Raw genomic sequence first — 27,319 nt, 5'->3', positions numbered from 1 at the left:
AGGGATTTGTTTTAATTCTTACTCTACTGCTCTTCATGCCTTCAAGGTAATTGGCAATCTCATTGTGACCACGCTTGATTTAGCAGCGCTGTAAATGTTTTCAGTGTTTAAGGAGTTAGCATCAGGTGCAGGGGAGCCTTGTTGCTCGCATGAGTTTCTCACGGACGTTCAGGAAATTGATAGAAACATCGTCTATAAAACTGGTAATGAAATGTGGCTCTTTTTTTCTTGGCCGATTTGCTTGGAAATTTTTCTTCAGCAAGTTATTATAAAAATGATATATAGAAAGTTTACATTAACTGATAAGTAATAATGTCCATATGAATATTATAGGCATGTAGATCTGTATCTCTCTGTTAACGTAATAAAAAAAACACTTTGGACCATTACTGGGGAACCCTGTTGATCACACGGAGTAAACAAACCTTCTGCAGCTCATTACTGGAGGATTAGATGCACTGGTGTGTTTAGCTCTTCAGCAGATGATAATGTAAAGCCTATGCTAGTCCCTTTCGTTTCTATGGTGAATCAAAAGTTTCAAACGCCGGCGTGTCCTTGTGGGAGTTCAGACCTGAGTTGAAAAGTAATTTGAAGTCCTGAAACTCTTTTTAGCAACTTGAAAATGGGGGCAAAAGACCCCCTCAAATAGAAATTCCACAATTTTTTCAGAGCCATCCGTCCATTATCTGTAACACCTCTTCTTTGAGGGCTGCAGGGGGGCTGGAGCACATCCCAGCTGCTATTGGTCATGAGGCGACAATGATACCCACTGTGCCACTGTTTCACCCAGTTCAGAATGATCAGTTGTGTCCGTACAATTGTGCAAGTCGCAGTATTGCAGTTCAGGTCCGTCAGTGGTTGAGCTACCACAGTATCACGTGATCGCCAGCTTCTGACACAACACTCCTGTCTATTAATGCAAAAACAGAAAAAGAAGCAGTTTGGGTGAAATGACATCGCTGTGCTTATGAAATTGTATAAAACATATATGTATACATACATGTAAATCTATAAATGACTGATTAATGATACAGAATTGATTCAAAATGTTATTTCTATAAACACATTTAAACATGGTGATGGATCGGCGGGGGTTGTCACCTCCTCTAAACAACCCCTCCTTCCCCAGGATGCTGCTTTAAAAAAGCATATGGACAGAATTTCTAACCGTGACAACCTGCGTGACGGAGATAGGAAGCGAACGTTGAGAGACACTGCAGCGTTTCCTTCGAGCCATGTGGAGCTGGTGGCCTATTTCTGAGGGACGTTGATTGACAGAACCTGATGGGCAGATTTAAAATGATGGACACATCAGAGATAGCAAGAAGCAGCGGTGACAGGTGCACGGCCGCTGATTCCAACTGTGCAACAGTCAGACGATCATAGAGTAACACCTTCAAACCATCGTCAGTTCAGTGGGAAAATATCAAGGAACATGTCACAGTCGAAGCAGAAAGTAACGGCATCGCAAGGAAACACTCGCTGGCAGCTTGTTCTCATTTTTCACATTTAGGGGGGAAATAAAGGGAAATAAAGACAATTATTCCTTCAATAATTACATACAACCAAATGGAGTTAATACATTTCAAACAGGGATTTAAATCTAGAATCATTAAATAGTTTCAGTTCAACTTCAAATACCGTAATCACCATTTATGAACTGATAAACAGATTAATTGATTATTCAGACTCTCTCTTTATCAGTCTTAATTTAAAAAAACCTCTCTCACACTCTCTAAAGACCCAATTAAAAAAAATCTATGTTTGGTTTTTGCAAGAATAAAACTATGAAAATGCCAGACAGCATCTGATCTGAACTGAAATACTCCTGGAAGCAGTGTGTAAAACATCACATTCTATAAAAGTTTAACGGGCTTGACATTTAAGAACTTAAGTCAACTGCTGATATGAAAAACAAACTCGTTCTTTTACCGGGGACTTTATGTTTTTTGGTTGGTTTGGGATGTTTGCTCGGTTTCATTTATACGCAGACCTGTCCCCATGAAACCTGAACCATTGTTGAATGTGTGAGATGGAGAGAACTGCCTCTAATCTCTAGCAGAGTGTGTATATGGCGCAGAAGAGTGTGTTTATATTTTCTAATGAGAGATCATAAAGAGGGCAGGTGGCGAGACAGTAAATGTGTTGAAGATGCAGGACAGATGGAGGAGAAGGTGATGTCAGGACAGAGAAAGAAGGAGATGAATGTGAGTAGCCGTCATTTCAGCAGGTTTTCATTCTTTCAGCTCCTCAGCCACCTTAATCATTCACTGAGCACCTGCCAACACCCCTGGGCATGCATCGCTGTCTTTCAGAGATACCAACAATTCAAACTTTTGCAATAGAATATCACTATTATGAAAGAAGTCTGTGGATCTTTGTGACTCTGTTCGCTTTCGGTTCAGTTGAGTTTGTCTTCTTCTCAAGGCTGTGGTGCTTTTCTTCAGCCACAAGATAATACTTCTTGTTTTTGGCACTTTCAAAATAAAAGGATTTGAAGGATGACCTTGCATTAGTCTGTTTGTCTCCGCAGCTCTCCCGAGGCAATATACGTTCATACAGCAAATTGTCTGATATAAAAAGGGAACTTGTTTTGAAGTTTTTTTTTTTTCCAAAGAACAATAGAATAACAATATTCAATACTGATAATCCAACAGAGGACAGAAATAATTTAAAAATGAAAAAAAAGAAACGGCACAATGATAAATGACTGAAAATACTGCATAGTACAAAAGCCCTGTGGCTGTTTTTGCCCGTCCTGTGTCATACGGTTCAGAGGGCCGACAGGGACAGACCACAATGAGACAGACTCATCAGTTTTTCCTACGACCAAAGAGATTCCAAAAGCTGACTGCTGGCGGTTGCCTCTAGGGCAAAAAAAGGTCCAGGGAATCGTCCTGCCCTTTAACGACGAGCTCCAAATGGCTGTATGAAAATACTACTTGATCTTTGATCCCTGGAAAGTAGAGAGGTGTCTGCCTGGAGAGTCCGTCCTGTTGGAATCGCTGGGTGTTATTCAGGTTCACTGCTATTTGTGGTCTTGTCCCACTCTATGCTCTCCTCACTGTGTGTGGGAGATGGGAGGGCCCCTGTGGCCCCTGCAGGACGCATCCTCAGTCCCTGGAAGCGTCGGCACTCGGGGCAAATGCGTATGTGGCTGCACCCCCTCGCAACCAGGGCAGCCTCCTGTGCCAGTCTGTGGGAGAGGGGTTCAGGCAGTCCGGTGCCCCCACACAGCTTGCCATTGCTGAGGCTCACGGCAGCGGCTCGCGCCCGGCGCTCCTCCAGGGGTAAGGGCCGCGGCCTCAGCATTGAAGTCGCTCGCCTGCGCCTCACCTGAAGGCTGTCGCGACACAGGACGATGCCCTGGAGCTCCCGCACCATCTCCTCACATACTGTCTGCTGCAAGCACACACACAGGGAGAAGTAGAGAGGATAGAAGGGGATAAGAGAGGGAGAGAAAGGGAGAGAGGCCAGACAACTCACTGACTGACTGACTTGATCAGAACAGACTGATGGACGTCACAGACAGATAACATACACACACACACACATTTATGGTTATCTTTATAATCTCTGAATGAGGAGGACAACAAAGAGATGGCTAGTGACAAAACAATCAGCAGTAAATATCAGAACACATGCAGAGCATATAGAATTTTAAACTTACTTTCCAGACACACAAAAGACACATTTTATCTCACACGTTATTGTGAACAGGCGCGTTTTTCATTTTTATTGCGGGGTGGTCCTGATTGGTCGGGAGCGGGATGTGTGGGGGACGATACCCCTGCAGTAGAGAACTGTATGCTTGTTGCGTTAACTCGTATAGCAAAAGCGGTATCTACCAAGTTTATGCTGAATCCTGCCTGGGGAAGATGGTAGAATCTTTATGGCTGGTCACAGACCACCAACGCAGATGGGATTACTCCCGGTGCTGACTGTGACAGTCAGTGTGTTTGTATGTGAGAGAGAGGGTGAGCAAAGACAAGAGCCCTCCCCTCCTCTTTATTTAATACCATTGGTTATAAACTGCAGATCCTGTAATTTAGTCAGCAGCACCAAATATTGTATGTTCACAAGTACACACAAATTGTCTACTGTATACATATAAGGAAAGAGCAAGGCATCAATCTCTACTGCCTAAGAAGAATAAATAATATGAGTTGGTTCTTGACTTTCACATTCTAAAAGTTTATCAAATTAAAATCACAGTGTGGAGTCCATTTGAAAACGATAATAATCAAGTATCTTTCGAAGGAATAACACCAGACACAATCATAACACAGCATGCGCATCTTCCTCTGATATATTATTTCATTATTTTTGTTAACTGTGTTTCTGCCTCGTGGCAGAGCTCCTTCACTCACAGAATTGATCAGTTTCTGAAAGTTTAAACTGACCTTTGTCTGGATGAGAATGTTTCTAAAAACAGAAGGAATAATGGGACAATACTGGACACACTTTCTATTCCTCACTCCTGATGAAGCTATAAGATTTACAGTATATTTAGAATATATAACTCTGATCAATCATTTATACTGTCCACTTAGGATAATCACATTCTGTCACTTTTCACATTGAAACATACTTTAACTTTTTCTCAGTAATGTAGAAGTTTTCATTTACAAACACCTCTACGTTGCATCTTGGCGGTTCATCATTAATGCAAAGTTCTGGTCGGCGGCAACAACTCGTCCATCACTGTCAATCATTTACCCCATGATGGATTGAATGACTTCTGGTCTCTGACAGCTGGATTTTGAGAGACGTGCACATAATTGCGGGCATCTTTTAAATAAAATTAACTGGATTGAGGCTAGTATAAGTATAACAAACAATAATATATATGAGCAAACTCTCATTAGCAGCACCCTGCAGGCAACTACTGCCCTCACCATAAATAAGATCTAACTACATTAAGTATTCTATATTATGTGTAATATTCCTGTGAAATATACATGTGTAAATCTTCTGCTGTTGTAAATAGAAAATAATCAACTATACTGTGTGAGTGCATGTACTCTGTGGAGCCCAGAGGAAGAAGGAGACACCTGCTACACTTCCTGTCAAAGCTGTGCACTGTTTGAAAGTCCAGCAGCTTGGTGAGAGGGGGGTGGTTACCAGGCAGGGGAGAGGGAGACTAAGCAGAAGCAGGTTAGATAGCCCTCTCTCACCTCATTTCCTGGCGTCTGCCTTAACATCCAGACAAACTCCAGCACTGCCATGAAGATGGCCACCAGCAGGCCACACACCAGCACCACGAAGATGCCGCCGATGTTCTCCATTCCCAGACCTGGAGGGGCGAAAGGTCGGGTGTCAGGCGTGTGAGCGAGAAGGAGAGAGATGGTGGGAAGAGGGATTTGTTGATGAAGGAAAAATGAAAACAGACAAAGTATTGTTCGAAACATGGTCTGAGTGGAGCGTAAGAACAAAAAACAAGATGAGGATTAATAAGAGACGGACCTTTGGCACGGTGGTCCTCCTCCTTTGGACACTTGCCACCATCCCACCACTTCCTCTTGAGGATCTCCAAACGATTGTCCTCCTGCAGTTTGAGAATGGCCAGGTCAAACTCATCACGGTACACTGACCCTGGAGGGAAGAGAAGGGGAAAGCTCACACGTGTACACTGCAAAATATGTCCTTGCAAGAAATTTTGCATCCGACAATAAAACTGTACCTTTAGACAAAAAACAAATTGAATCACCTCCATGCAGTTGTAAACCTCTGCCACCCAGTTCAGTTTCAGTCGACATGCATTTTTTTTATACCAGAGTCCTATAAAGTCACTTTGACCTTTGACCACTGAAATCTAATCAGTTTATTATTGAGTCCAAGTGACAACTGGTCAAAATTTGAAGAGATTCCCTACAGGCAGCCTTGAGATGTCATGTTCAAGAAGCCAAACACATGTTTTGTGAGGCCACAGTCACCTTGACCTTTGACCACCCAAATCTAATTAGTTAATGTTCTTAAGATAACATGTTCACAAGGCAAACATTATTAGAAATTCCCTCAAAACATTCTTGAGATATCGTATTCACAAAAAATGGGGTGGATGGGCAAATGGATTGAAGGACAACCTGAAAACATAATGCAGCAGGTGTGGGAGGCATCAAAATCTCTGCTTCAACAAAACTGCATTTTCATGGTTCTTTTCTTCAGGCTTTCCATGGCATGAAATTGTGTCGCTCCATTAGAAGAACAAAATAATAAAATGTAAAATCAACGATTAAAGGGCTTTACGACCATTTTGCAGTGTTGTCTGTCACATCACAGTATGTGGTATGGTTCATTCAATACGAGTGGGGTTTATCTGTCCTTTAAACATCAAAGGGAGTGAAATTAATCTTGTTTACTTTAAGGTACGTCGCCCCCCCCCTGTCTGCAGTTTGACTCAACCTGCGATCAAAGTGTAAGTAAACCCTGTGTTTATACCCTCAGAGCAGCGATCCAGTCTTACAGCAACAGCTCCACATTCAACAGGAACAATATTTCAAATTCCCTTTCTCTCACCCTCGCTTCTCTCCTGGTGGAAGCCGCTCTACTCAAGTCTGGCAGTAAGTCTCTTTTAGTTTCTCACTTTTTGCATCATTTTCCCTCACGATAGCAGCTAATGGTTCGGATTTGCTGAGGCTTTACTTTTCAATTTAACTCTCCAATGTGACATTTATGGTGGATCCTCTGACTAATGCCCCGGCTCCTCTACAACATGAATTATAGAGTGCATTTAAGCAAAAGCTTTTGTCCTCCGCTGCCTTCATTTTACACTGAACTTCCTTTATCCCCACCCCCCCACCCCCCCCACACACACTTTTCTGACTGTCTTCTGTATTAGCCGCTGATATCCATTAGGCTTCCAGCCTGTGTAAGTGAAGTGTTAAATTCTACTGAACATCCTTCCCTGACTATTAATTGTCTTCCCTCTTCTCCTCCACTCACCATGCGGCATGCCGATGCCGTAGCCCTTAGTGTCCAGCAGTCCTCCAATCTGAGTCAGGTTGCAGTTCCTCTGGCGGTAGTACTCGTTCATGGTGCTCTCCAGCAGGTAGGCATAGTTGGATTTGAGGACGCGGGCTATCCCCTCCTCCGTGCTCTTCACAAACACACTGGGCTGCTTCGAGTGCATGAAGTTCCACATGCGCTGGTAGGTCTGGTAGCGAGAGTTCTGCAGAGCCGTCCCAGCGAAGATATGAGAAACAGTCAGATGTCAGAGACAAAACCCACACAGTAAACAAAAGTCTATCATTCGTATTTTCAACGTTGGCAGAGTTGGGCTTTCATTTATTTTTGTTTTTCATTACCTTGACTAATCTACTCCAACTCTCTGATTCTCTGAATGCGGTGCAGCTGTTAAATTCGAATTTTTTTTTGAGATCGCCTTATTTCCGTTGAGTATTATCAGAGTACGGAACAGAATTTTCCTTTAACATCCCCAGCTGTCCTCTACTTTCTCTTGGTCCGTCTTCCCGGAGTTATTCAAGGTCCAGTGGACATAAAAGCAGTAAAAAAGACGAGGCTATGTCTCTCATTCCTCCCTCAATATCATCCTTCACTGTCTCTCCCCTTTTTCTGTTTCTGGGACTTTTTTATTTTGTCTCTCTATCTGAGGTCGAACCTGGAGAATATGAAACAGGTGTGTGTCTCACTCAGAGACCTGGACAGTGCCCCATCTCCCTGAGGAGAGGATATTGAATGGTTGTGGTGAAAAACAGACAGGAAACAGATACAACATCTAGTTAGAGGAGGCAGACCGGAAGGACAGGGTGGTGATGAGGAGAACAACACTATCGATGGCCCATTGATCACAGAGGGCTCTGGGGTCAGTCCGTGTTTGTGGCTGGGATCTAACAGTATAAACAATCCATCATATGCAAGGATGTGTGTAACATCTGACCTGGAAGAAGGTCATAGTGGACCCTCCGTGCATGGTGCCGTACTCTATGGCCGTCTGATCTGCCAGGTCGTCGACCGACTCTATCGGCACCTCCATCCTCTGGACTGTTAGGAAGGCAGCGAGGTTGGCGGTGTAGGATGAGATTATGATTAATGTGAAGGCCCACCTGTGGAGGACAAGAACATATGTATTCACCCATAAAAGTATGTAAATGGTAAGGGCAGTGTATGAAGACAGATTGTCTGGGAGAAAATGATCGAGGATTAAAATAACAGCGCACTGGTGAGAGGAGAAGACACTGCAGGGTTTTCAGTGGATAAGGAAGTGGATGGATGAAGGGGTGGGCGTGTATGATGAGATGATAACGCTCAGTTTGTATGAAAGGAAAGTTTAAGCTGCGAAGGTAGACAGACAATATCTCACATGTACATGCAAATCTGCCATCGCTGTCTCATCTCAAACCCTGATGTCCCGGAAATGCCTTTCATGATGGAGCAATATGCACAAAATTAAAACGGAACACAATTTGATGGGGGTATTCATGTGTGGATCTGAAAACAGCATGAAAATGTACTCATGCTTGTGTGTCCCTGTAGCTCATACTGACCACACTCCGCTGACACATCGTGTAGACAGAGCTCTGGGAGCAATGGTGGATCCTTGCTGCATGAAGCCGCCAACTGGGAACCAGAAACTGTTGCCAAGGGAATACTGATTGATCAGCAGGTTACAGCGACCTTTCAGGCAGGGGTGGGGGTTATACCACTCATACGGCGTCAATCTGGGGGAACAAAGACAATGCGGTGAGACGACAGCAGGTTGTGTGTTCTGATGAGAGCAAAACTCAAGAGACAGAGAGAGAGAGAGAGAGAGAGAGAGAGAGAGAGAGAGAGAGAGAGAGAGAGAGAGAGAGAGAGGGCGGAATGTAGAAAGAACAGGAGAGAAAGACATGGAACTAAACAACTCCAGCTATCAACTGAGCACATAGTCACCTTGACTCTCTGGAGAAAGAAAAAACCTGCCTCCTACTTTAACAGTGGGGCTGAAGGCAGCGTAATTGGCATGTTCAAATGGTGCTGAATGAAGCTCAAGTTACGTGACAACTCTGTCATGAGCTCGATTGAAAGAACAGTGTGAAAACTCTTAAAGCTGTTTTGCAAATTTCTTCTGATCTGTCAAAATTAACAAAGACATAACATATTCTAAGTCTGACTTAATGCAACACTCACATGCCTGAAAGAGTATTTGATGACTGTAATTATTCTTCCTGATCATACTGGCTTCGAAAAAGATCTAATCCTCAACCAAGTGGGTAACTTCTAAAGTTTAAAGGATGGTATCCCCTCTTTGTGTTTCCCAGGAAAACATTTACTTGCTGGGCTATGGAGGGGGAACAAAACAACAGATGTTGTTCATGTGTCGGTTTATACAGAAAGAAAAGGCAACATGGGAACTGATTGATTGATTTCAGAAGTGTTACACAAGTTTCTCAATGAGATACAGTCTAATTTAATGATGTTTCAAGTGTTTACACAATTGAGTTTTGAAGAGCAGTGAACAACCAGTTCCCCGTCTGTCCAGCGGGTGTCAGTGTGATGCTGAAGACCCACAATTGGGAGAACATCTCTTTCACTGTGATGTGGAAGAGCAACAGAAGGGAAGAAGCGAGAAAACACCAAACACTGCTTTCTCCTCTACGTTTCCCCGAAACAAACCTTTATTGTTTTTTTTTTGCTCTCTGCGCCTTCCCCTTTTCTCCGCCTCTCTTTCTTTCTCCTCTCTGTCATATGTACAGAGTGGGCTACATGTTATCAGTGAGATCTTTACCTTGCCACCAGAAAGAGGACACAGCTGACAGCCAAGTAGGCCAGGAGCATGAAGAGCCAGACTCCAGGGGAGAAGGGATCCAGGAAGGAGAAGTAGCCCGGCCTACGTCCCTGAAACACAGAACACACACGGGGTTACAGAGTCAAAATCATTAGATCCTGCTCAGGACAAGTAACCCTTTGATCCAGCATGTTGAAACCACACTGGTCAAAACAAGAAGGGCTTCTGTCAAGCGAGGAGGTGAAAGGTTAAACACTTGCTATCCACTAATTTGCTTGTTAAAGCATCACCTCCATACACACTGCCAGGGTTAATTAGGGAGAAATGTTACTGAATTTCAGGGTTGATTCCTTTGCCTCAGGCCCAATCTGGTGTGTGATAACACACATTTACTTCTGCCTGTGTAATTTGCAGAAGATGAAAAAGGTGACTGGGACAGTAAAAAAAGGGATTTTGATGTGATAAGCAGAGATAGATTTTCCGCTTCCTAACTGATAGCACTAAAATTAACTGGATCTCATTTGCATTCCGACATCATATGAAAGCACAAACCCAGTCTCCCATGAATTGTCAACAGAGTGGAACAGGCCTGTGCATTGACGTAACATCAAAGATAATCTATATCCCCAATTCTGGCACTGAAAAAAAAAAAAAAAAAAGATTTAACCAGCCAGCATTTCATTTGAATTGGTATATCGTGTGCATGTACATGAAATTACATTACGATATTGATAGTATTATGACCAATCACGAAGAACAATTAGAGGACAAAATCATGAACAAAGATAAAGACAACTGCCACCATTTATGTTCTGTGCAAGGTTGCATGCAGCTGAGAAAAAGGTCAAATTATCAACTAAGACATTACAGCTACATTAAACAGAAATTAATTTCTGTGACCTATAATTGACTTATTGTATGTTTGGGAGCGCAGTGTCCCAACTCGCAGGGAAAGAAAGGGAGGGAGATTAATAGCCAGGCAAGCTGTGCCGCAGCAGCTACGGCTGTAATGTATTGGTATGTACTAGTAACCAGTGGTCGAGGAGATAAAATGGCTAAAATAAGGTTTGCAGCAAGTAGACCAATGGGAATATAGGGTGCTAATTCCTAATGTTTCATTATTCAGCACCAGCAGCTATTGTCCTCTAAATGAAACCAATTACTGGTAAAGCTGTGCCAAGTATCAGACTTAGTGTGTGTGTGTGGGCTTATTTATGTGTTTTCTGTGTGTGTTTGTGCGTGCTCCTATTTCTCAGTGCCTGTTCCGCCTATAGTCGGGCTGACCGTACATCAGCAGGAGAATATAAGCCATTTACACACAGATGCTCATTCACCATCTGTTAATGACGACGGAGCTGAGGTGGTTGTCGGAGCCGGCAGGACAGTTAAGCGGTAGAGGTGATCAAGCTACCAACTGTCCGAGTGGTGTTCTGAGACGTACGCACTGAATGATGTGGAACTTCTGTTTTTTTCCATTTCTGCATCGACAGGCAGCGCAATGGAGCCCACCTGAACAAGCTTAAATTGCTTTTATGCAAAAATACTTCATTAGGAGCTCCTGGGGGACATCACGCATGCCAAAACACTGCAGTAATACATTTCGGAGGCCCTCGAAAATTAAATTTGCAGCAAGAGGGTGAAATTATTTCGGTGGGCATTTGTTATGATAAACGAAGCCCCATTTAGACCTGCGCTGAGATGAAAATTCATTAATGTACGTGTAATCACTTGCATATTAGCCTGACAGACTGAAACAGGAGGGGGTGCAGAAAGCTGGAGGGGAGAGTTTACATTTGTTCTGTATTCTGTATAAACTCCAGCTTGATTCAATTCAGCATGCCAGACCTGCTGCCTGTCAGTCTATCTTTAGAGTGCAATGCTTATGATGATGATGACGATTGCTGTCTGGAAATAGAACAGTGGGGTGGTGAAACACACAATGGCCGTCTCAGAGGTGAAGCATTGATGCAAAGTGACAACCACTGCCAGAGCTGCTTCTAGTTGGCACTGGCATTACTGGGCTAACAGCAGTATGTGCTGACATGAGTCGTCCTCTTCGCTGGTCCAGTTTGGTGCATGCTGAAACAGCGTTTTGCTAACTGCTCGCCCCACTTGTCCACATCCTTAGCTCCCTCCAAGGTGCTATTATTAAGATGAAGAGAGCTGCAGAGACCCGCGACTTCCGCACTAACAGATGGTGGAGAAGTGCAGGAGAGCTCATCAGGAAAAGACTCGGAGAAAAAGGTGGGAAGAGACGGAGACCACAAGACAACAGGAAACTGTCGTAGTTGTGGTGCTGCAGAAATCTTGACTCTGGTGCTGTAATATGCGGGTGTTTTAAGACTCGGAGTCAAAGTTATGTTTTTCAGGGGTTGAAATTATCCGTAGCGAGGCTCCAGCAGACACACTAATGTGCTAATGAGATTCAAATAGGATACATGAGAACATTACAAAATGCATTTGAAGTCTGAGAGCAATATTTCCAAAATGTGTCAGGATATTTTCCCCCTGAAACATTTAAGGTCTTATAAACCGAGTCCCAGAAAGAACAAAGAGCATGATATTGCTTACTATGATGTCTGCCAATGTAATATAATTAAAACTGCTATGCTAATCTTGATTTTACTGCAACAACTCTACTGTTAAGCAGCTAAAGTAACACACGTGCATTACTTGAAATTGATAGAGACCAAAAATAGAGCCAAAGGGACAGATAACATTGAATTTACATTTGTCAGATTCCTGAATGAACATGAATCCAAATGAATGTTAATGATGCTCCTTGTCTGTTGGACGTGTAAACACAGCAGCCAACAGTTTATTAACACATTAGCGGAAACAGCTTCATAAAGGGGACGTGCCAATGTTGGGTTTACAGCTTGTTGCGGAGGCAGAGAAAGAACCGGTAGACTGACTCCTGTTTCCTGTGATGTTATTATGAAACAGTGCATTTGTCCTTCACAGGGACTTACCTCTGATTAATCTCTGTGATTGAGGGCTCAGTGTCACTGACATTAGCACTGTTGTAAATAACTTTCATCCACAAATATTAAGTGCATTTAGAAATGAATACGTTGTCAGAGACAGACTGACTTGAGATTAAGGATTTTAAAGAGACCTTAAGTACCTACTAGTCCATCCCAATGGCCTGGGATTACTGTTTGGACAGTGAGCTCGAATAGGTGGCCTGTGCGCTCGACATTTTGGAAGGTAAGTCTGTGTATGTAAGACAGGCTGTCAGTAGCTGTGTGTTTGTGTGTGTTTGCTTCAAAGCTGGTCAGAGGCTGTCTAGGCTGTCAGTCATCTGTAGCACGGCAGATACAGTACGTGCTTGGGCAGCCCAGTGCCCAGGAAGCACCAGGGCTGAACACAGAGGGGGCAGACCGTCCGACCACTGGCTGGGGAAAAGGCAGCAACTATTTCCTGTTGAATGGGAGATGGGCTGTTTACTTGGAAAAGTTGGAAAACTCGCAAACAATAATGAGCAACAGCAGTGCTGACATTAACAGTTGCCTTGGTGCACGAGTTAGATATCAAAAATAAATCTGCTCCTATAAACGGATTTCAGAGTGGAACGAGCACCCAATATGACTATATGAGTACACATTACAGCCACAGGTTGCCCTCACTCGTCACACATAAACATTCACTGCTGTGTTTAAATTATTTTTATTAGCAGCAGGGGGGTCGTTTTGCAGAGGTTTATCGTCATGTTAAGATGATAAGAGGACGTGAGGCAAATCAAAAGACCGAAGAGACGCAGACGCGGCACAGAGGGTAAAACATCCTTTATGGCCTCTTTTTACGAGTACATCTCAACAAATGGAATACTTAGGAAATGCTGCCTGTAATGGTAAAGTCTATGTCCCCTCCTCCTCTTAACATACAGATGAAGAGATCATTCATTTTACCGTGCGCTGCCCTTGTTCTTGCCCACTGTCCTTCCGTCTTTCCCCTTCTTTCCCCCCAGTGTGTCTCTCAGAGGGATTGCCTGCATGCCAGGAGGGTGACTGAAGGAGCTAGTGAGGTTATCCAGTCAAGGATTTCACCTAGTCATCCACCCTCTTGGTATTCATACCACGCTGTTGCCCCCTGAGGCTGCCTGCCTGAATACCAACTCACTGAAGGAGACTCTCCACTGTCATTTCAACCCTCACTCTCTCCTGCTCGCTTCTCTGCTCCCGTTTCTCCATCTTCTTTCCACCTCTTCTGCTTCTCTTTCTACCTGCTCCTCTCGCTGTCTCTTCTACGCAGGCTTTCTTCCTCTCCAACCCCGGCGTCTCCCCCTCCTTCCATCTGTCTTTTTGCTTAGTGCATTTCTAATTGTGTCGGAGCAGTTTGTCAGAGATGGTTTGTTGAGATGGCCGCAGGGGCAATATGCAGAGAGCAGTTGATTTGGTGGAGGTCACAAGTTCATATTCACGACATGCTGCTTCTCTCTGTGAGTTTTTCACCCAACTGTGCGTTACAGTGCGTGTGCATGTATGTGTAAATGCATGCGTGTGAAGAGTACTTTATCGGGTTCCACTACACGCCTGCTTATTCATGCATGGTGCATCGTGTGGCAGCGGTGCAGTGCGTAAAATCCTGCAGATACAGGTCAGGAGCTTCAGTTAATGTTCATCAAACATACGAATGGGGAAAATATGTGATCTAAGTGATTTTGACCGTGGTATGATTGTTGGTGCCAGATGGACTGGCTCGCGTATTTCCGTATTGTTGCTGATCACACCTTAATGGCCACAATTTACCATGTTCTAATGACTAGTAATCAAAAAAAGCAACAGTCGACTCAAACTGGTACGATAATGAATTCAGTGTTCTTCAGTGAGCAGATGTGAATTCAATTGAACACCTTTGGGATGTGGCAGAACCCCAGATCGGTAGCACGAGCACGATGTGCAGCTGACAAATCTGCACTAATGATGTGATGCAGTCAATGTCGCAAGGAACTGAGGCTGTGACGAGAGCACAGAGAGGCCCCACCCAGTATGTTTTCATCTGCGTTTGTTTTTTATCTGGATTTTGCACTATTTAACAGATTTCTATAAAATTTTGTGGAGGGGTGGGGCATGACTCAAGGAGAAACGCATTAAACTTTTGGTACGGATCCAGATCAAGGGAGATCCTGGAATATCTTTTCTCTTTCTTTCACATTGTGAGATAGGGTGTTTTTCAACATTTTCGCTGATTTCTCAGAGAAAAATCAGGCATGTTAGGGTACCGATATGTATGAGTGTGTAAATTTTGGTGCAGCTCCAAATAAACAACCAGATCCAGTGAATATAAATCTGGTTTCATAGGGAGACTGTTGGGCTTTAATTGGCTGAGGTATGCACTCTATGAGTGCCATTGTAGTTCCTAATAAAGTGCTTGAGCATGTGTTTTTGACTATGTAATTTTGTCTGAGGTGGTGTGTGGCGAGAGACTCAATGAAGCTCTGTATGTCAAGCTCTACCCTCGGGGCAGCTGCAGAACGTAACACAGCTTCCACACACCCCCTAATTAACTCCTTTGTCTAATTAAGCACCACTCTCTCTTCCTCTTGTAAACACACGTACATACACACACACACACACTCACAAAAATACACTATACTTTGTCGCACACACCTCAAAATGTAATGTTTGAATGAGAGAATAGGCTCAGATCCTGGGTTACAGCTTTTTTGTTGAACAGATGATGAATGTAAAGGGAGGGAAGGCTTTTATGAGAAGAGGTCGACAGTCGCCTTCGGTTGTGTCTGAGTTCATAACTCTGATGCCCAATTCAAGCCAGCTCTGACACATATTGTACCAGCCGCTGACGTGAAGGCGCGCTCTTTGATTTGTGTGTTAAAGCAAATCAAACCAACCTGCATGTCAAAGAACACAAAGCCCACCATATAAATTACACGACTATGTAACTGCATGCAGCACATAACTACAAATCCTTTAACCAGACACACAAACACTCAGGCAAGACTGCTGGAGAACCTAGGCAGCAGCTTGCCTTCTGCAGACACGCTGTGATCTGTCTGAGGATGGTGTCTGTATTTGTATTCTCGCCTGGTGCCTCAGACATGACATAGAGGATCAGGTGACAAGAAAACGCTGTTTCCTCCAGGGAATCAGATCCCCTGTAATTAAGTGATTTGATTTGCCACTGTTCTGGACACCCCATGGAAAACCTGACTGTGTCAAGTGACAGTATTTTCTTCCTCAGTGCAGGTTTTCTTACTTCTGTCTGCTGTTTATTAAAGGAAATGCATTTATTTAGTTCTGCCATCTTTCCTCTGAGTTGGGCTCAAAGGAACTGATATTCAGAGATACACGATTAATATTTCATTCAAAGAGTTTTGCCTTTATGTTGTTATTGAGAAGAATATCGTGTATTTTGTTTGGTTCACAATGTGAATACATGTCACAGTGCTGATAAATAGAAAACAATGACATAGACAGTACAAAAACACAAAACAGAATCTGTGTGTGTGTGTGTGTGAGTGAGAGACATAGAAACACAGACAGGGCAACAATACAGAGAAATAGAGATTAAATAGCCCATAGTCTGAAGGTAATTAATACTCAACTGGCAGCTTTATTTTATTGCATTTGCCATTCTTATTGATCTGACAGAAATTTTCATTTAAAGTTTGAAATAAGCAACAAAACCCCCATGTAGAAATCTCTGTGCCTCAGATCAATAGTCAGTGGATTAGAACTAAACAAGTGCAGTCACAGAAATTCAAATATCGAATTGTGGAGCCATGCTAAGGGACCGCTCTGAGTCAGATCAGAGAAAATGCCAAGAGGCACTGGGAAATTAAAGTGAGGATGAAGAAATGAGAGATGGAGCGATGGAGACAGACAGGGGACACCTGTTTTCACTTCCTCTCTCATCGTGTCCCTTTCTCTTTTCTCTCTATCTTTTCAAAAGCTCCGCACACTTCTACCATCTCATGAAAGAAAACTAGTATGACTTGTTCACTCTGTTTCTGCTGTGTGCCTCTGCTCACTTTGCTTACATCCCTCTCAGGATTCATGGAGCGGAAGAATGTGACAACGTCATGTTAGGAGTAACCACATATTTATTTATTTTCATAGAGAATTCTATGAAGTTCCTGTGCATGTGTTCAGTGAACATTATCCCGTGGACAGCTCATGGCTTCTTACCACTTGGTTGTATGGACGTTGAGATCTGTTACTTGTTGGGCCGAGAGCCAGTTACATTTAGTTTCTTTGTCCATCACTGTATGAAATGAGGTTTATTTTGCCTTCAGAGACACTTTTCCCTCTGGTTATTGATGATAAGGTTTGTCTCCTACATTGTTAACAATACGTTTAAATCTTCAACTTGGGTTTTGTTCCTTTATTTTACATGTGCTGAGCAATTTGTAGGCAATTTCTACCACAATAATAACTGAATTAATTTTGTCAGTCCGATACTGTGTCCGAAATCACTCACAACTCATTTTATAGTCCACTATACAGTGACAATCAACATTTTGTAGTGCTGTCTGATAATAAGAGTCAAACTGGACATCCTGTAGTGGACGTAGTGGACGAGAAAAACGGCCAACAGACAAGAGGAGAGAACTGTATGATGTGAAAACAAACTTGTACCATGTCTGAATAAAACGCCTCAGATGTGATTCAACAGAAACAGCAACAAACAGAAAATACTTGATTAAAAAGAACTGAAATTTATAGCTCAGACAAAATGTTTTCTGTATATTCATTTGGGTAAAATCCCCACGTACCAGCTGTGGACCTACGTTGGTATGAAACGTTATTAGTTTAGATACAACAATTACGTACTTCCAGGCACAGAGAAAAGTGATTAGTGTCCGAAAGTGCTTTTTTCATTTTGCTGACAAGCTCACTTTATAGTCCTCTACATGGAACTCTATACAGTGAGTATCGGAAGGAGTGAATCAGTGAGTGACTTCAGACACAATGTTAGTCTTTGGACACAAAGCCAATACAAATTTTAGTCATGTTTCATCAACCTTTTTATTTTTAGTCTCATTTTGGTCAAAGAAAACCATAAATATTTTGTCTAATTTTAGTCAAAAAACGTTAATCAGAAAGTAACCAGAAGGAAAGAAAACCATTCATAATCCAAAAGTAGTTCAGTCAAGACAAAGAGAAGGTCAATGAAAAAGGTCAATGACGAACATATATTTTCATAGTTTACGTTCTAATAATAAGGCCTCTCTTTATTTCGCTCTTATTGATTTCTTCATCAGAAATTTCCACTGTCAATTGGATCAAGTCTGTGTTAATTAAGCTGTGTGTGTGTGTGTGTGTCAGCCCTGAAGGGACATCAGCTCCATATCACCTCCTAATGCTGCCATCCCGCCTGCCGGAATCCCACTTCAGAGGCGTTACGCTACCCAGCAGCCCTTTTGACACCGCGCCCGCTGTGAGCATCGATTGATTCTCCCCAAGCTCTTGCAGCTCAATTGACTCCCTCACTGTTACAACTATTAGTGTTGCGATCAAACTATGGGAAGGTGAGAGGCAGGAAGGTTTACAAGAGGGGGAGATGGGAACAGGAAGGACTGTGAGTAAACGCCCCTCTGGGATGCTATACTAATCTTAGCCAGTGCACGTGGCATGGCACCTCAGAGCGGACCAGTGGCCAGAGCCCCACTGGACCCTGCAGTGTCACCTTGGGTTTTGGGGAAGGACTGATGATTAATGGGCCACTGACTCTGCAAACACTGGCTCATTTCCACCTGCGCTGCTGTTGTTTCGCTGTTTCTTGCTCGGGCTTGCTCTCTCTAAGAAGCATGGTCCGTGTTGCTCGCGAGAATAAGAAGGCCAAACCTAATCAGAGGGCGAGCAGAACGCAACTGTGAAACTGCTTCATTCATCAGGATGGTCTCACAACTAAACACGGCATCTGGTTCTGGAAGGATGCGGAGGGGGTAGGGAGGAAATGGGCAAAAACACAGGGGAGGTGAAAAGAAGTGGACACTGTGAAAACGCTGTGACTGCAGGGACGAAAGGGGGAAGGATGTTGGGAAGATTAAGAAGAAGCAAGAAAAAGAGGCTAAAGGTTGGAGGAGAGGAAAGGGTTTAGTCATGGAAACACACACAAGTGATGGGGGCATGGGGAAGCTGGGAGGTGAAGAAGAGGAGAGTGAGCGGAGGGATTTAGGCAAAGTAAGAGAGATAGAGTCAAGAGGCCGGAAAGACCAAAAGGGAGAGTAGTTCTTTTCCAGCCATTAGACATGGCTTAAAGTCTTCTGTGGTATGTCCGCAAGCTGTACTAGAGAGAGTTCGATGGGTGAGTGTGTGTTTCTGTGTGAGTGTGTGTGTGTGTGTGTGTGGTAGTGGCTGATGGGAGGTAACTCACCAGGTGGACGCGATACATGATGCTGATGCCAAGGGTCATGAAAGGCTTGGAAAAGTCAATGACCTTTTCACGCTCTGCTGTGATGGTGAGGCCTGCCACTGCCAGGTCAGCTTTCTGAAACACAGAGCAGTGTCGCGTTATATGAGCACACACAGCCAAAGACACACACTCGAAGGCACAATGCACACAGACGTAACACAAGTTGATGCCATAACCAATATTTTGAGAGCTTGAAGAGAAGATGATTATGACATAAGAAGTGGGCTAAGTTGCTAATTCTCAAATTATGTCCTTTTGTATCCCACAGTCGTTGTGCCCACTAATAGCACTATCTGTGGTGAGCATAATCCTGCATTGGCGCTGTGTGTATGTGAGTGTATATGTGCATGTGTGTGTGAGCGTGTAGGGCACAAGAGACCTCGGGGGAACCATTGTAGCTGGCCCAGGGAGCACTGTCAAGACAAATCACTTGACAAAGCAGCTGCTGGTAAAACACACACACACACACACACATACACATGTAGAAATGGCCAATGTATGCTGAATGCTGGATGGCTCCCCTCCTAATAAAACAGGCCAAAAGGATTTTTTCATCTCCTGAGGAGCAAAGAGCGAAAGCAGCAACGCATTGCTCTTTGTCTGCTGCAGGAGAACTAAGAGGATTGGAGAGAGGGAGTGGGAATGGGAGGATGAGAGTGAGGAGAGGGGAGCTCTGCTGCAGCACCACACATCCACAAACACACTGCTCCCGTGTCAAGGAAAGGGAGACAAAGAGGGGGGAGCATCGCACAAACACCTACGACACCCATTTTGTCGTGATGTGTAATACTTTCCATAATCTACTGTTAAATATTTAGAGATTCACCTAAAACCCCCACCAAAACCCCACTGTCCTGCTTTGTCTGTGCCTCAATTAGTCATTTACACATAAAATGTCCACCTCTTTAACCGCACCACAGCCTACACACCACACGTGTGGCTGAATGTCTGCTGCTGGCCTGTCCCCAGCCCACAGGCTTTGACCCTCCATCATCATCTGTCCCCAGCTTCTCTCTCTCTCTCTCTCCCTCTCTCTCTTTCTCTCTCTCTCTCTCTCTCTCTCTCGTTTGAAAGTCTGATCGCCTGCTCCCAGCGCCGGAACACCCAGCACCGTGCGGGGGAACGACTATCCAGGCAATTTTTAAAAGAGAAAGTCACTGATCCTTTGAAAAATGAACACACAGTCGTAACAGCCACTGAAATATTTATGTGACGATAGAATATTAATATTGATTACTGGATTCCTCTGCCTGCTCGCTGTTATGCCTTCCAGTGCAACTTAAAAAAACACAAGAGAAACAAACAAACAAACAAACTGTGTAATGCTGCCTGTTCGATATTACATCACACCTGCTTCCACTGGCATTCAATCATACCATGCTAATCCGGTAGAAAAGGGACAAACTAAAATGTGTGAATGTGCAGGATGAATTAAACATGACCCTCTAGGATGTAGCATCTGACTTCAAGAGTTTAGTCTTTGGAGATACTCTATGCCTTTGTTCTCTAACTGCAGCACTGTGGATAAAGGAGCCAGGACACACTGCACTTAGACTATGGTCTGGATCCCTCCTGGCCTGACTCACTGTTAGCTCATGCTGCTTGACACCCGTCAAACTAATCACCGTCATACACCGAAATATCGTCCCGTCTGAGCGGCACTGGCAGGGACACAGATAACTGTTTGTGTGGAATAACCTCAGGCTGTCGTCCTTTGCTGCTTCAAAGTGTATATTTCATATCCTTTCAACTTATCCATTAAACTCAGGGCCGCAGCTCTCCCCTTGCTTTCCTCCACAATCTTCTCACTTTGCCTTCTGTCCCCATTCCTCTCCAAACCTTTAACCCAACAAGCTCAAGTGTCTCTGTCCACCGTGGAACATCCCCTCCAGACATCCCGCGTCCCGTGACAAATCCCTCTCAAGCACGTCTTGACTTTTTGTCCGCCCCCCCCCCCCCCCCCCCCCCCCACCTTGCCACTCCACAGCTCCAACTGCTTGTCAGAAGCACATGTCGACTTGGACCACAGATCTCCTGAAGGTCAGCCCTCTGGAGGCAACTTACAGTGGGACGAGGGCGGTGGCAGGCCGTGACAATAACAAGAGCAGGCAATCTTTGCGTTACATATTTAATGACTGTGCCCTCCATTAGCCCACAGAATTAAGACAGATCACCACTTAGGATCGACTCAATCCCATTCAGCTTCATTCGCTTTTCCTCACCGCCGTGTTCCTCCTCACTTCTTTTCACTCCCGCTTCTTCTCCTTCCTCTCGTCTCCCCTCAGCTCCTCTTATATAACCTTATCTGAATGTTAACAGCTACATACAGCAGCGCTTGAGGAATGTAAGGCCTCAGTCAGAGATTTACCATCAACAACAACATGGACTGATTCAGGGGGAAAGTCTGTGAAAGTCAGTTCAGAAAGGAGCTGACAGGGAACAAGCCACCAACAAGGCGTGACTTTTTTTTAGAAAATACAGGGGTTAAGCTGAAAAGGCCACCGCTGAATGAAATATGAAAAGTGTATGACGTCGGAAGAAAAGCTGCGAGCTATGAACTGTATAAAAGCTGATGGATTTGCTTGTGTGTGCTTCTAGGAAGTGCACTGGGAATTGGTTTGCCTATGATTAGATAAGCACGGTTCTGGGGCTTGCTAGGCTCCACATAGTCTCAGCATGTGTACTGTATATATTTGTATACCCTTGAGATGAGCTCCCCGACCATGCCAGTCCACGTTCCATTAGCCCCGGGAACCCCGTACAGTCTGTCACCGACCAGCCGGATGCGATACTTGAACTTCAGGATATCTGCCAGCTCCTTCAGCATGTCCACACAGAAGCCTTCGTAGCGGTCATTTCCATCCAGTTCTTGGTGGTTGTGCCGCAGCATTACGTATGGATTTTCCTGAAAAACACACATGGTTTTCAATGAAAACAGGATAATGACAAAGTGTTGCACAGCCACGGGATACGGCAAATCATACTGGATCAATACTGTACTTTGTAGTGTATTTTGGAGGAGTACTACACTGGTTGTACACATCATACTCACACAGGGCTTTAGTCAGCCTGTAGAAATATCAAAAAAAGTCTGTGTGGAGAGAGTTTTCAAGACTGAAAAATAGTCAGCCTGTGCTTGACATGGATATCGAAAGACATTTACCACATAAGAACTGTACAATGAAATTCGGCACTGAGATGCACCATGGGAAACGTAGAATACTCTGTTTTTGGAGGCTTTGATATTGATGATTCCTCTTAAAAATCTATCTCCTGGAAGCATCCCACATCGCTGAGGTTCCCCTTTAAAGTTTAAAGTTACCACTGAACCACAGCACCTAGGCAGAGCTGTTACAGGCAGAAAGAATGGTGGAGGCATCCCATATGTCCTCTGTAGGTCACAGTTCACATCGGTTTTACCGCCCTCAATAAAAAACGGAGATTTATGAATTTGAAGCAGAGCCAGGCACTTAAAGCAGGAACAGTCAGACATGTGCTAATCTGTTATGTTCGGCAGAATGTTAGATTAGAAACAAAAACAACACGCACATGCACTCACACACACACACACACACACACACACACACACACACACACACACACACACACACACACACACACACACACACACACACACACACACACACACACACACACACACACACACCTAAACACACACCTATTTACAACCTGTCCTTTGGAGGAGCAATTCCCTGTTCGGCTGTCTGTTTGTTTATGTCTTGTTTGGTCATTTAGTTGATGTTGCAGGAAGATTTAAAGAGCGCCGCAGTGATATATTTTGGAGCCACTCTTATTGTGCCATTTTTCAAATAATGCACCTGTCAAAGCGGCGCGCTCAGGCTCCGCTACATCATAAAACACATAGCGTTGTGTACCACTTTGTTGATGCACTATCCCTGCACTCAGCTCGTGAATCCAGCTCAAAGTAACTTACTTTGGCAACAGGAAATCAGATAACGATGATTAACAAGTCTGAGCGTCTCCTCATGCTGACACGCTCCATTTTTACAAAAATAAACAAAACAAAGGGAAATAAAGTTCAGTTTACTTTTTTATAGCACAATGAAGTTTCGTTAAGTGTTTCTTGACAACACAAGTGTGTGTGCTTATGCCCAAAAATTATATGTATATACTTGTGTATTTAATCGTGAGTTTGTTCGAGCTAGGGGCCGTCAACAACTTATGTTAACATAAATGCCTTCAGCGGGGGTTAGGGTTAGTGCGTAAGCCACTGTTTCTTCTTTTAGGAGACTAAAACATGAGCAGTAGTGTTGTGTAGCTGTTTATTTAGAGAACTTGTATGGAGGTGAAATTGTTAGAATTTTTATTTGTGCTTGCTGAAAAGCTGCTGATTGATTTGCCTCCCACAGAAGCCAACAAAATTAATAGTTACAGTCAAATTGGGAGCATTTGAGATATTGGTGCACATCAGGTGGCACAGCTGTTACTGTGACCTGCCCTGTAGTCATGGCAACTGTGTGGTTTCACCTGTAGTTGCGTGCTAAGGTGAAAAGCAGGGGGGGGGGGTCTGATCACTTTGACACTGGGTTTTTTTTGCTGAAGCAAACAGTTGAAGCAACAGCCTCCTGCTCTGCTGTGATAAGACTGATATTAAAATAACGACTGATGGACTCTGTCTGTCAGAGTAACGCTGCACGTACATCTATGTATGGATTCATCTAACCAGGCTCACACAGGAGTTCAACTAAACAGACAGTATAGAAGCAAAAACTGTCGACAAAGACCAGATCACAAGATACAGACATGTTGGAGTAGGTGAGTATGTGAATTTCTCATTATCTAATCCACTGAAAAACCACAAGCTACAATGAATTGATCCTACTGAGTTTTGTCTGTGTAGCCAAACCCCATCAGCAGGCCAACATTATCGTTTCCAAAATGAAAATGTTTGTTAATCTTACACCACTGAGGTTTGAATACAGTAACTAGTTAGTTGTCTCTTGAATTTAAACCTATTTTCGTTTTGGGGCATTCACTGAAAAAAAAGAAGGAATCTCTCCATAAAACTTATAGCACCTTAAGAAAAGAATTTATAATTTTTCAAATAATATAGGGCTATTTGTGAACTTTTCAAAATGTACGTTTAATGGTGGACAGACTGGCCGGCCACAAACAGGCTGATGAAAACAGCAAATACTGACAAATGGGCCAAAATATTTTTGGTTTAAGTGTTTTCACATGCTTTTTAATGATACATCTTTAATATTGTCAGCTTTGTCCTTTAATAAGTACAAGGGAAAACAAAATTAGACTTGGCTCAGAGTCAGTCGGGCTTCCAGCCACTTAGTGACTGCCACCCTGTAAATATGTCCATCATTACATCCATAAAACAGCCACACGTGTCACCTAACTGGCCAGAAGTAACATCTATGCATGTTTAAGCTTCAGACTGCATCAAGCACGATATGTAAAAGCACAGCTCACGGACCTCTAAAGCCTCACAGTTTTTCACTCTCCTTCCAATATGTGCAACACTGTTGTTAAGGTTTGCTTGATCTGCGTTTTACATATTGCCAATTGAATGGAGTGACAGGCCGAAACAGTGGCACGCAAACCTGCTACACAGCCTCGTATCAGCTTTTTCCACCCTCAATGCACAGACCAGAAAGGGGCCTGAATGAATGCATGTTCTTGTCCAGCAAAAACACTTGATTAAGCAAAAACCACAATGTACTCTCCAGCTTCTTGTTGATTTATGTGTGTGGAGAAAAGCAAAAGCATTCTATATTTTCAACAAATGGCCTCCGTCATTAGGAGGCTCAATCTCCGGAAGTGAGGCTAGAAAATATTGCCTCGGGATCTTCCCACCATCCCTTGTCTGTGTTGACCCGGTTAAGTACGGACTAATAAAATTGGAAGCAGCAAACATCAATCACACCAGTAAAAGCCCAATAACAATCAAATAACCCGGGGACTGTTTGAGTGTCATCAAGCCCAAAAGGTGTTTTCCTTTTCACTCCCCTGTTTTTTTCTTTTTCTTTGTCATTTTTTTCCCTGAGTTTCAATTTCTCTCCCCCTGTGAGGTCGAGTTGTTCTATAAAATTGTCCAGGTCAAAACTGTCTATTACCCAGCCCGCTGCTGGAGTGCATGACACGGAAACACAACTGGTATTAAAAGTTGATATTTTCCGCAGCAGTTATTCTCCTCGTAAAACTTTCACCAAATGGGTACAAGAAACTAGGGGCATTTTTGAAAGTTGAGAACAAAATCATATAAAAAATAATAAATATAAAGGTGAGAAAAGTCTATGAAAGTGCTGTCTTCCATGAAGGCAAAAATCACAGTGAAATTCCATCTTCCTTCTTTTGCACACCACAGCAAAACAGCAATAAAGCCACGAGTTTGAAGCTATAAAGAAATGCAGACTTTTAAAGCATCGTCTTATTCCCAGGCCAAGAGGAGCCTGGTTGTGGACTGATAACTTTGGAGGAGGAAGCACGCTCTTACATATGCACGAGCAGGTAGTGTACACACACTAACACGGACACACAGACACACGCACACACCCACACACCCACACACACACATTGTACTCATGGGTATTGTTCAAATCCAGCTTCACACACACACACCACAGCGGAGTTTCTCCTTTTAAAACCTCAGGGTGTTGGAGATGTCTTCACACAACCCTCCTCACTTTCCCTCAACTGTTTTCTTATCCTTAAAAAGTTGCTCTCCAGAGCGCAGCAAACTGGGAAGAGAGATACAGTTCTCTCACAGGGCCCTGGAGTCCTGTTTGAAGAGGAGCCACGGAAGCTCTGACAATATTCGTAAAAAGATACTAGGTCTTTAGCAAAAAGGCTAGGTCTTATTAATTTTTTGGAAAAACACTTTTGTGCTTCACTGTAAATAAAATAAAAGCAGGATATTCAAATACCAAACGAGTTGAAAACAGGGACAAAACAAGTACACAAAAAAACATTGAAATACAAGGACAGGTCTTGTGTACTTTGTGTATCATGTGCACATGCCTCAGTGCTTCGGAGTCTGTGTGCCAGCAAATCTGCCTCTGCGTCTGCTTTTATCAGTCCACACTGTGTGCACCGCTGAATTTCTCCCATTATGTATGTGAGTGGATATGAGAGCATTCATATGACACAAGGGTAGACTGCAGGAGAACTGAGCGAACGATCGAGAGTGTGGTGCCTTACAAAGGCAGGAGATGGTTCTTACAGTTGGGACTTAAAGCAGGTTTGAGGCAATAACAAAAGAAAAGGAGTTGGGATTTAAATATTGAGACGACGTGATTCCCCAACAGTGGCAGAAAGCTGGCATCAGAGATGGATGTCCCTACAGGTAAAGCTCTGCTCGGTTGGAAGTCTTTCAGGAACCAAGACTGACACAGTGTTGAATATCTGCGAGCACATGGGTATTATTAATGAGCCTAATTAAACGATTGATACATTAACACCCCAGGCTGTTTATTGATTTGCTAGTGGCTTAATAAACGTGTATTTACATCATTCAGTGAAGAAAGACTCACTCAAATGTCTGACGTTAGCCATGAGTGTGTTTGACCGAACGCTTAGGAGTATTTTCCTATCATCTACCCTGCTGTTGTAGCATCATAAAAAATAATGACTAATATAAAAATGTTTTCATTAATACGATAATGTTGGTGAAATTGTTAACGGGTGTGACTTGGGCAACCTCTGTGTGCATGAAGGGAAGGAGTGGGTGGCTCTTTGTATCTTTGTGAATTTGTATGGATGTGCTTTTAGGGAAGTGGTGGTTGTTGCTGGTGGTCAGCTTCTGCAGGGAGGGCCACTGGTGTAACTTTGTTACAGTACAATTTTCATGTACTCTACTAAAGTAACTTTATTTTTCGAGTATTTTACCACAAAGTCCTGTACTTTTTACAGTGCATTGCAATACATGTTCACATTGTTACCTCTGCCAAGGAGATTGTTTTCATTTTGTTTGTCTGTCTGTGACTTAGCAGGATTATGCATAAACTACTCGGAGGATTACCATGAAACTCGATGGATGCGCCTGGTGTGGGTCAGGAAAGAGCCCATTACATTTTTGAGCGGCTTTGAATAAATCCGGGGATCCAAGAATTTTCACTTTCTCTGCCGCCTTTCCTACAGAATTCATACTTTCTATAGCAGCTGGGGTGCATGTACGCACACACACAGACGTCGCTCTTACGCACAACAGATTTCCAA

General features: G+C 43.5%; 1 protein-coding gene across 3 annotated transcripts in view; it reads right to left on the bottom strand.

Annotated features, from left to right (window-relative positions):
• Positions 1-772: 772 nt before the first annotated feature.
• Positions 773-27,319, bottom strand: part of grik4 (glutamate receptor, ionotropic, kainate 4) — a 276,925-nt gene continuing 250,378 nt past the window's right edge. Inside the window, exons 13-21 of one of the 3 annotated variants that reach the window (XM_034604598.1) lie at positions 21,810-22,013; positions 19,070-19,183; positions 9,728-9,837; positions 8,508-8,681; positions 7,901-8,066; positions 6,946-7,171; positions 5,467-5,595; positions 5,178-5,296; positions 773-3,402 (exon numbers count right to left, since the gene is read on the bottom strand). In XM_034604598.1, the coding sequence (XP_034460489.1) occupies positions 3,013-3,402; positions 5,178-5,296; positions 5,467-5,595; positions 6,946-7,171; positions 7,901-8,066; positions 8,508-8,681; positions 9,728-9,837; positions 19,070-19,183; positions 21,810-22,013 (1,632 nt within the window). In that variant the 3' untranslated portion in view covers positions 773-3,012. Of the gene's footprint in view, positions 3,513-5,177; positions 5,297-5,466; positions 5,596-6,945; positions 7,172-7,900; positions 8,067-8,507; positions 8,682-9,727; positions 9,838-19,069; positions 19,184-21,809; positions 22,014-27,319 lie in introns of all 3 variants that reach the window. The other 2 variants (XM_034604599.1, XM_034604600.1) reach the window with 2 other exon arrangements.

This window comes from Hippoglossus hippoglossus, chromosome 13 (assembly GCF_009819705.1).
Source record: "Hippoglossus hippoglossus isolate fHipHip1 chromosome 13, fHipHip1.pri, whole genome shotgun sequence".
NCBI classification, from domain to species: domain Eukaryota; kingdom Metazoa; phylum Chordata; class Actinopteri; order Pleuronectiformes; family Pleuronectidae; genus Hippoglossus; species Hippoglossus hippoglossus.
The sequence above is the reverse complement of the archived record's forward strand: the minus strand, read 5'-3'. Positions and strand labels throughout refer to the sequence as shown.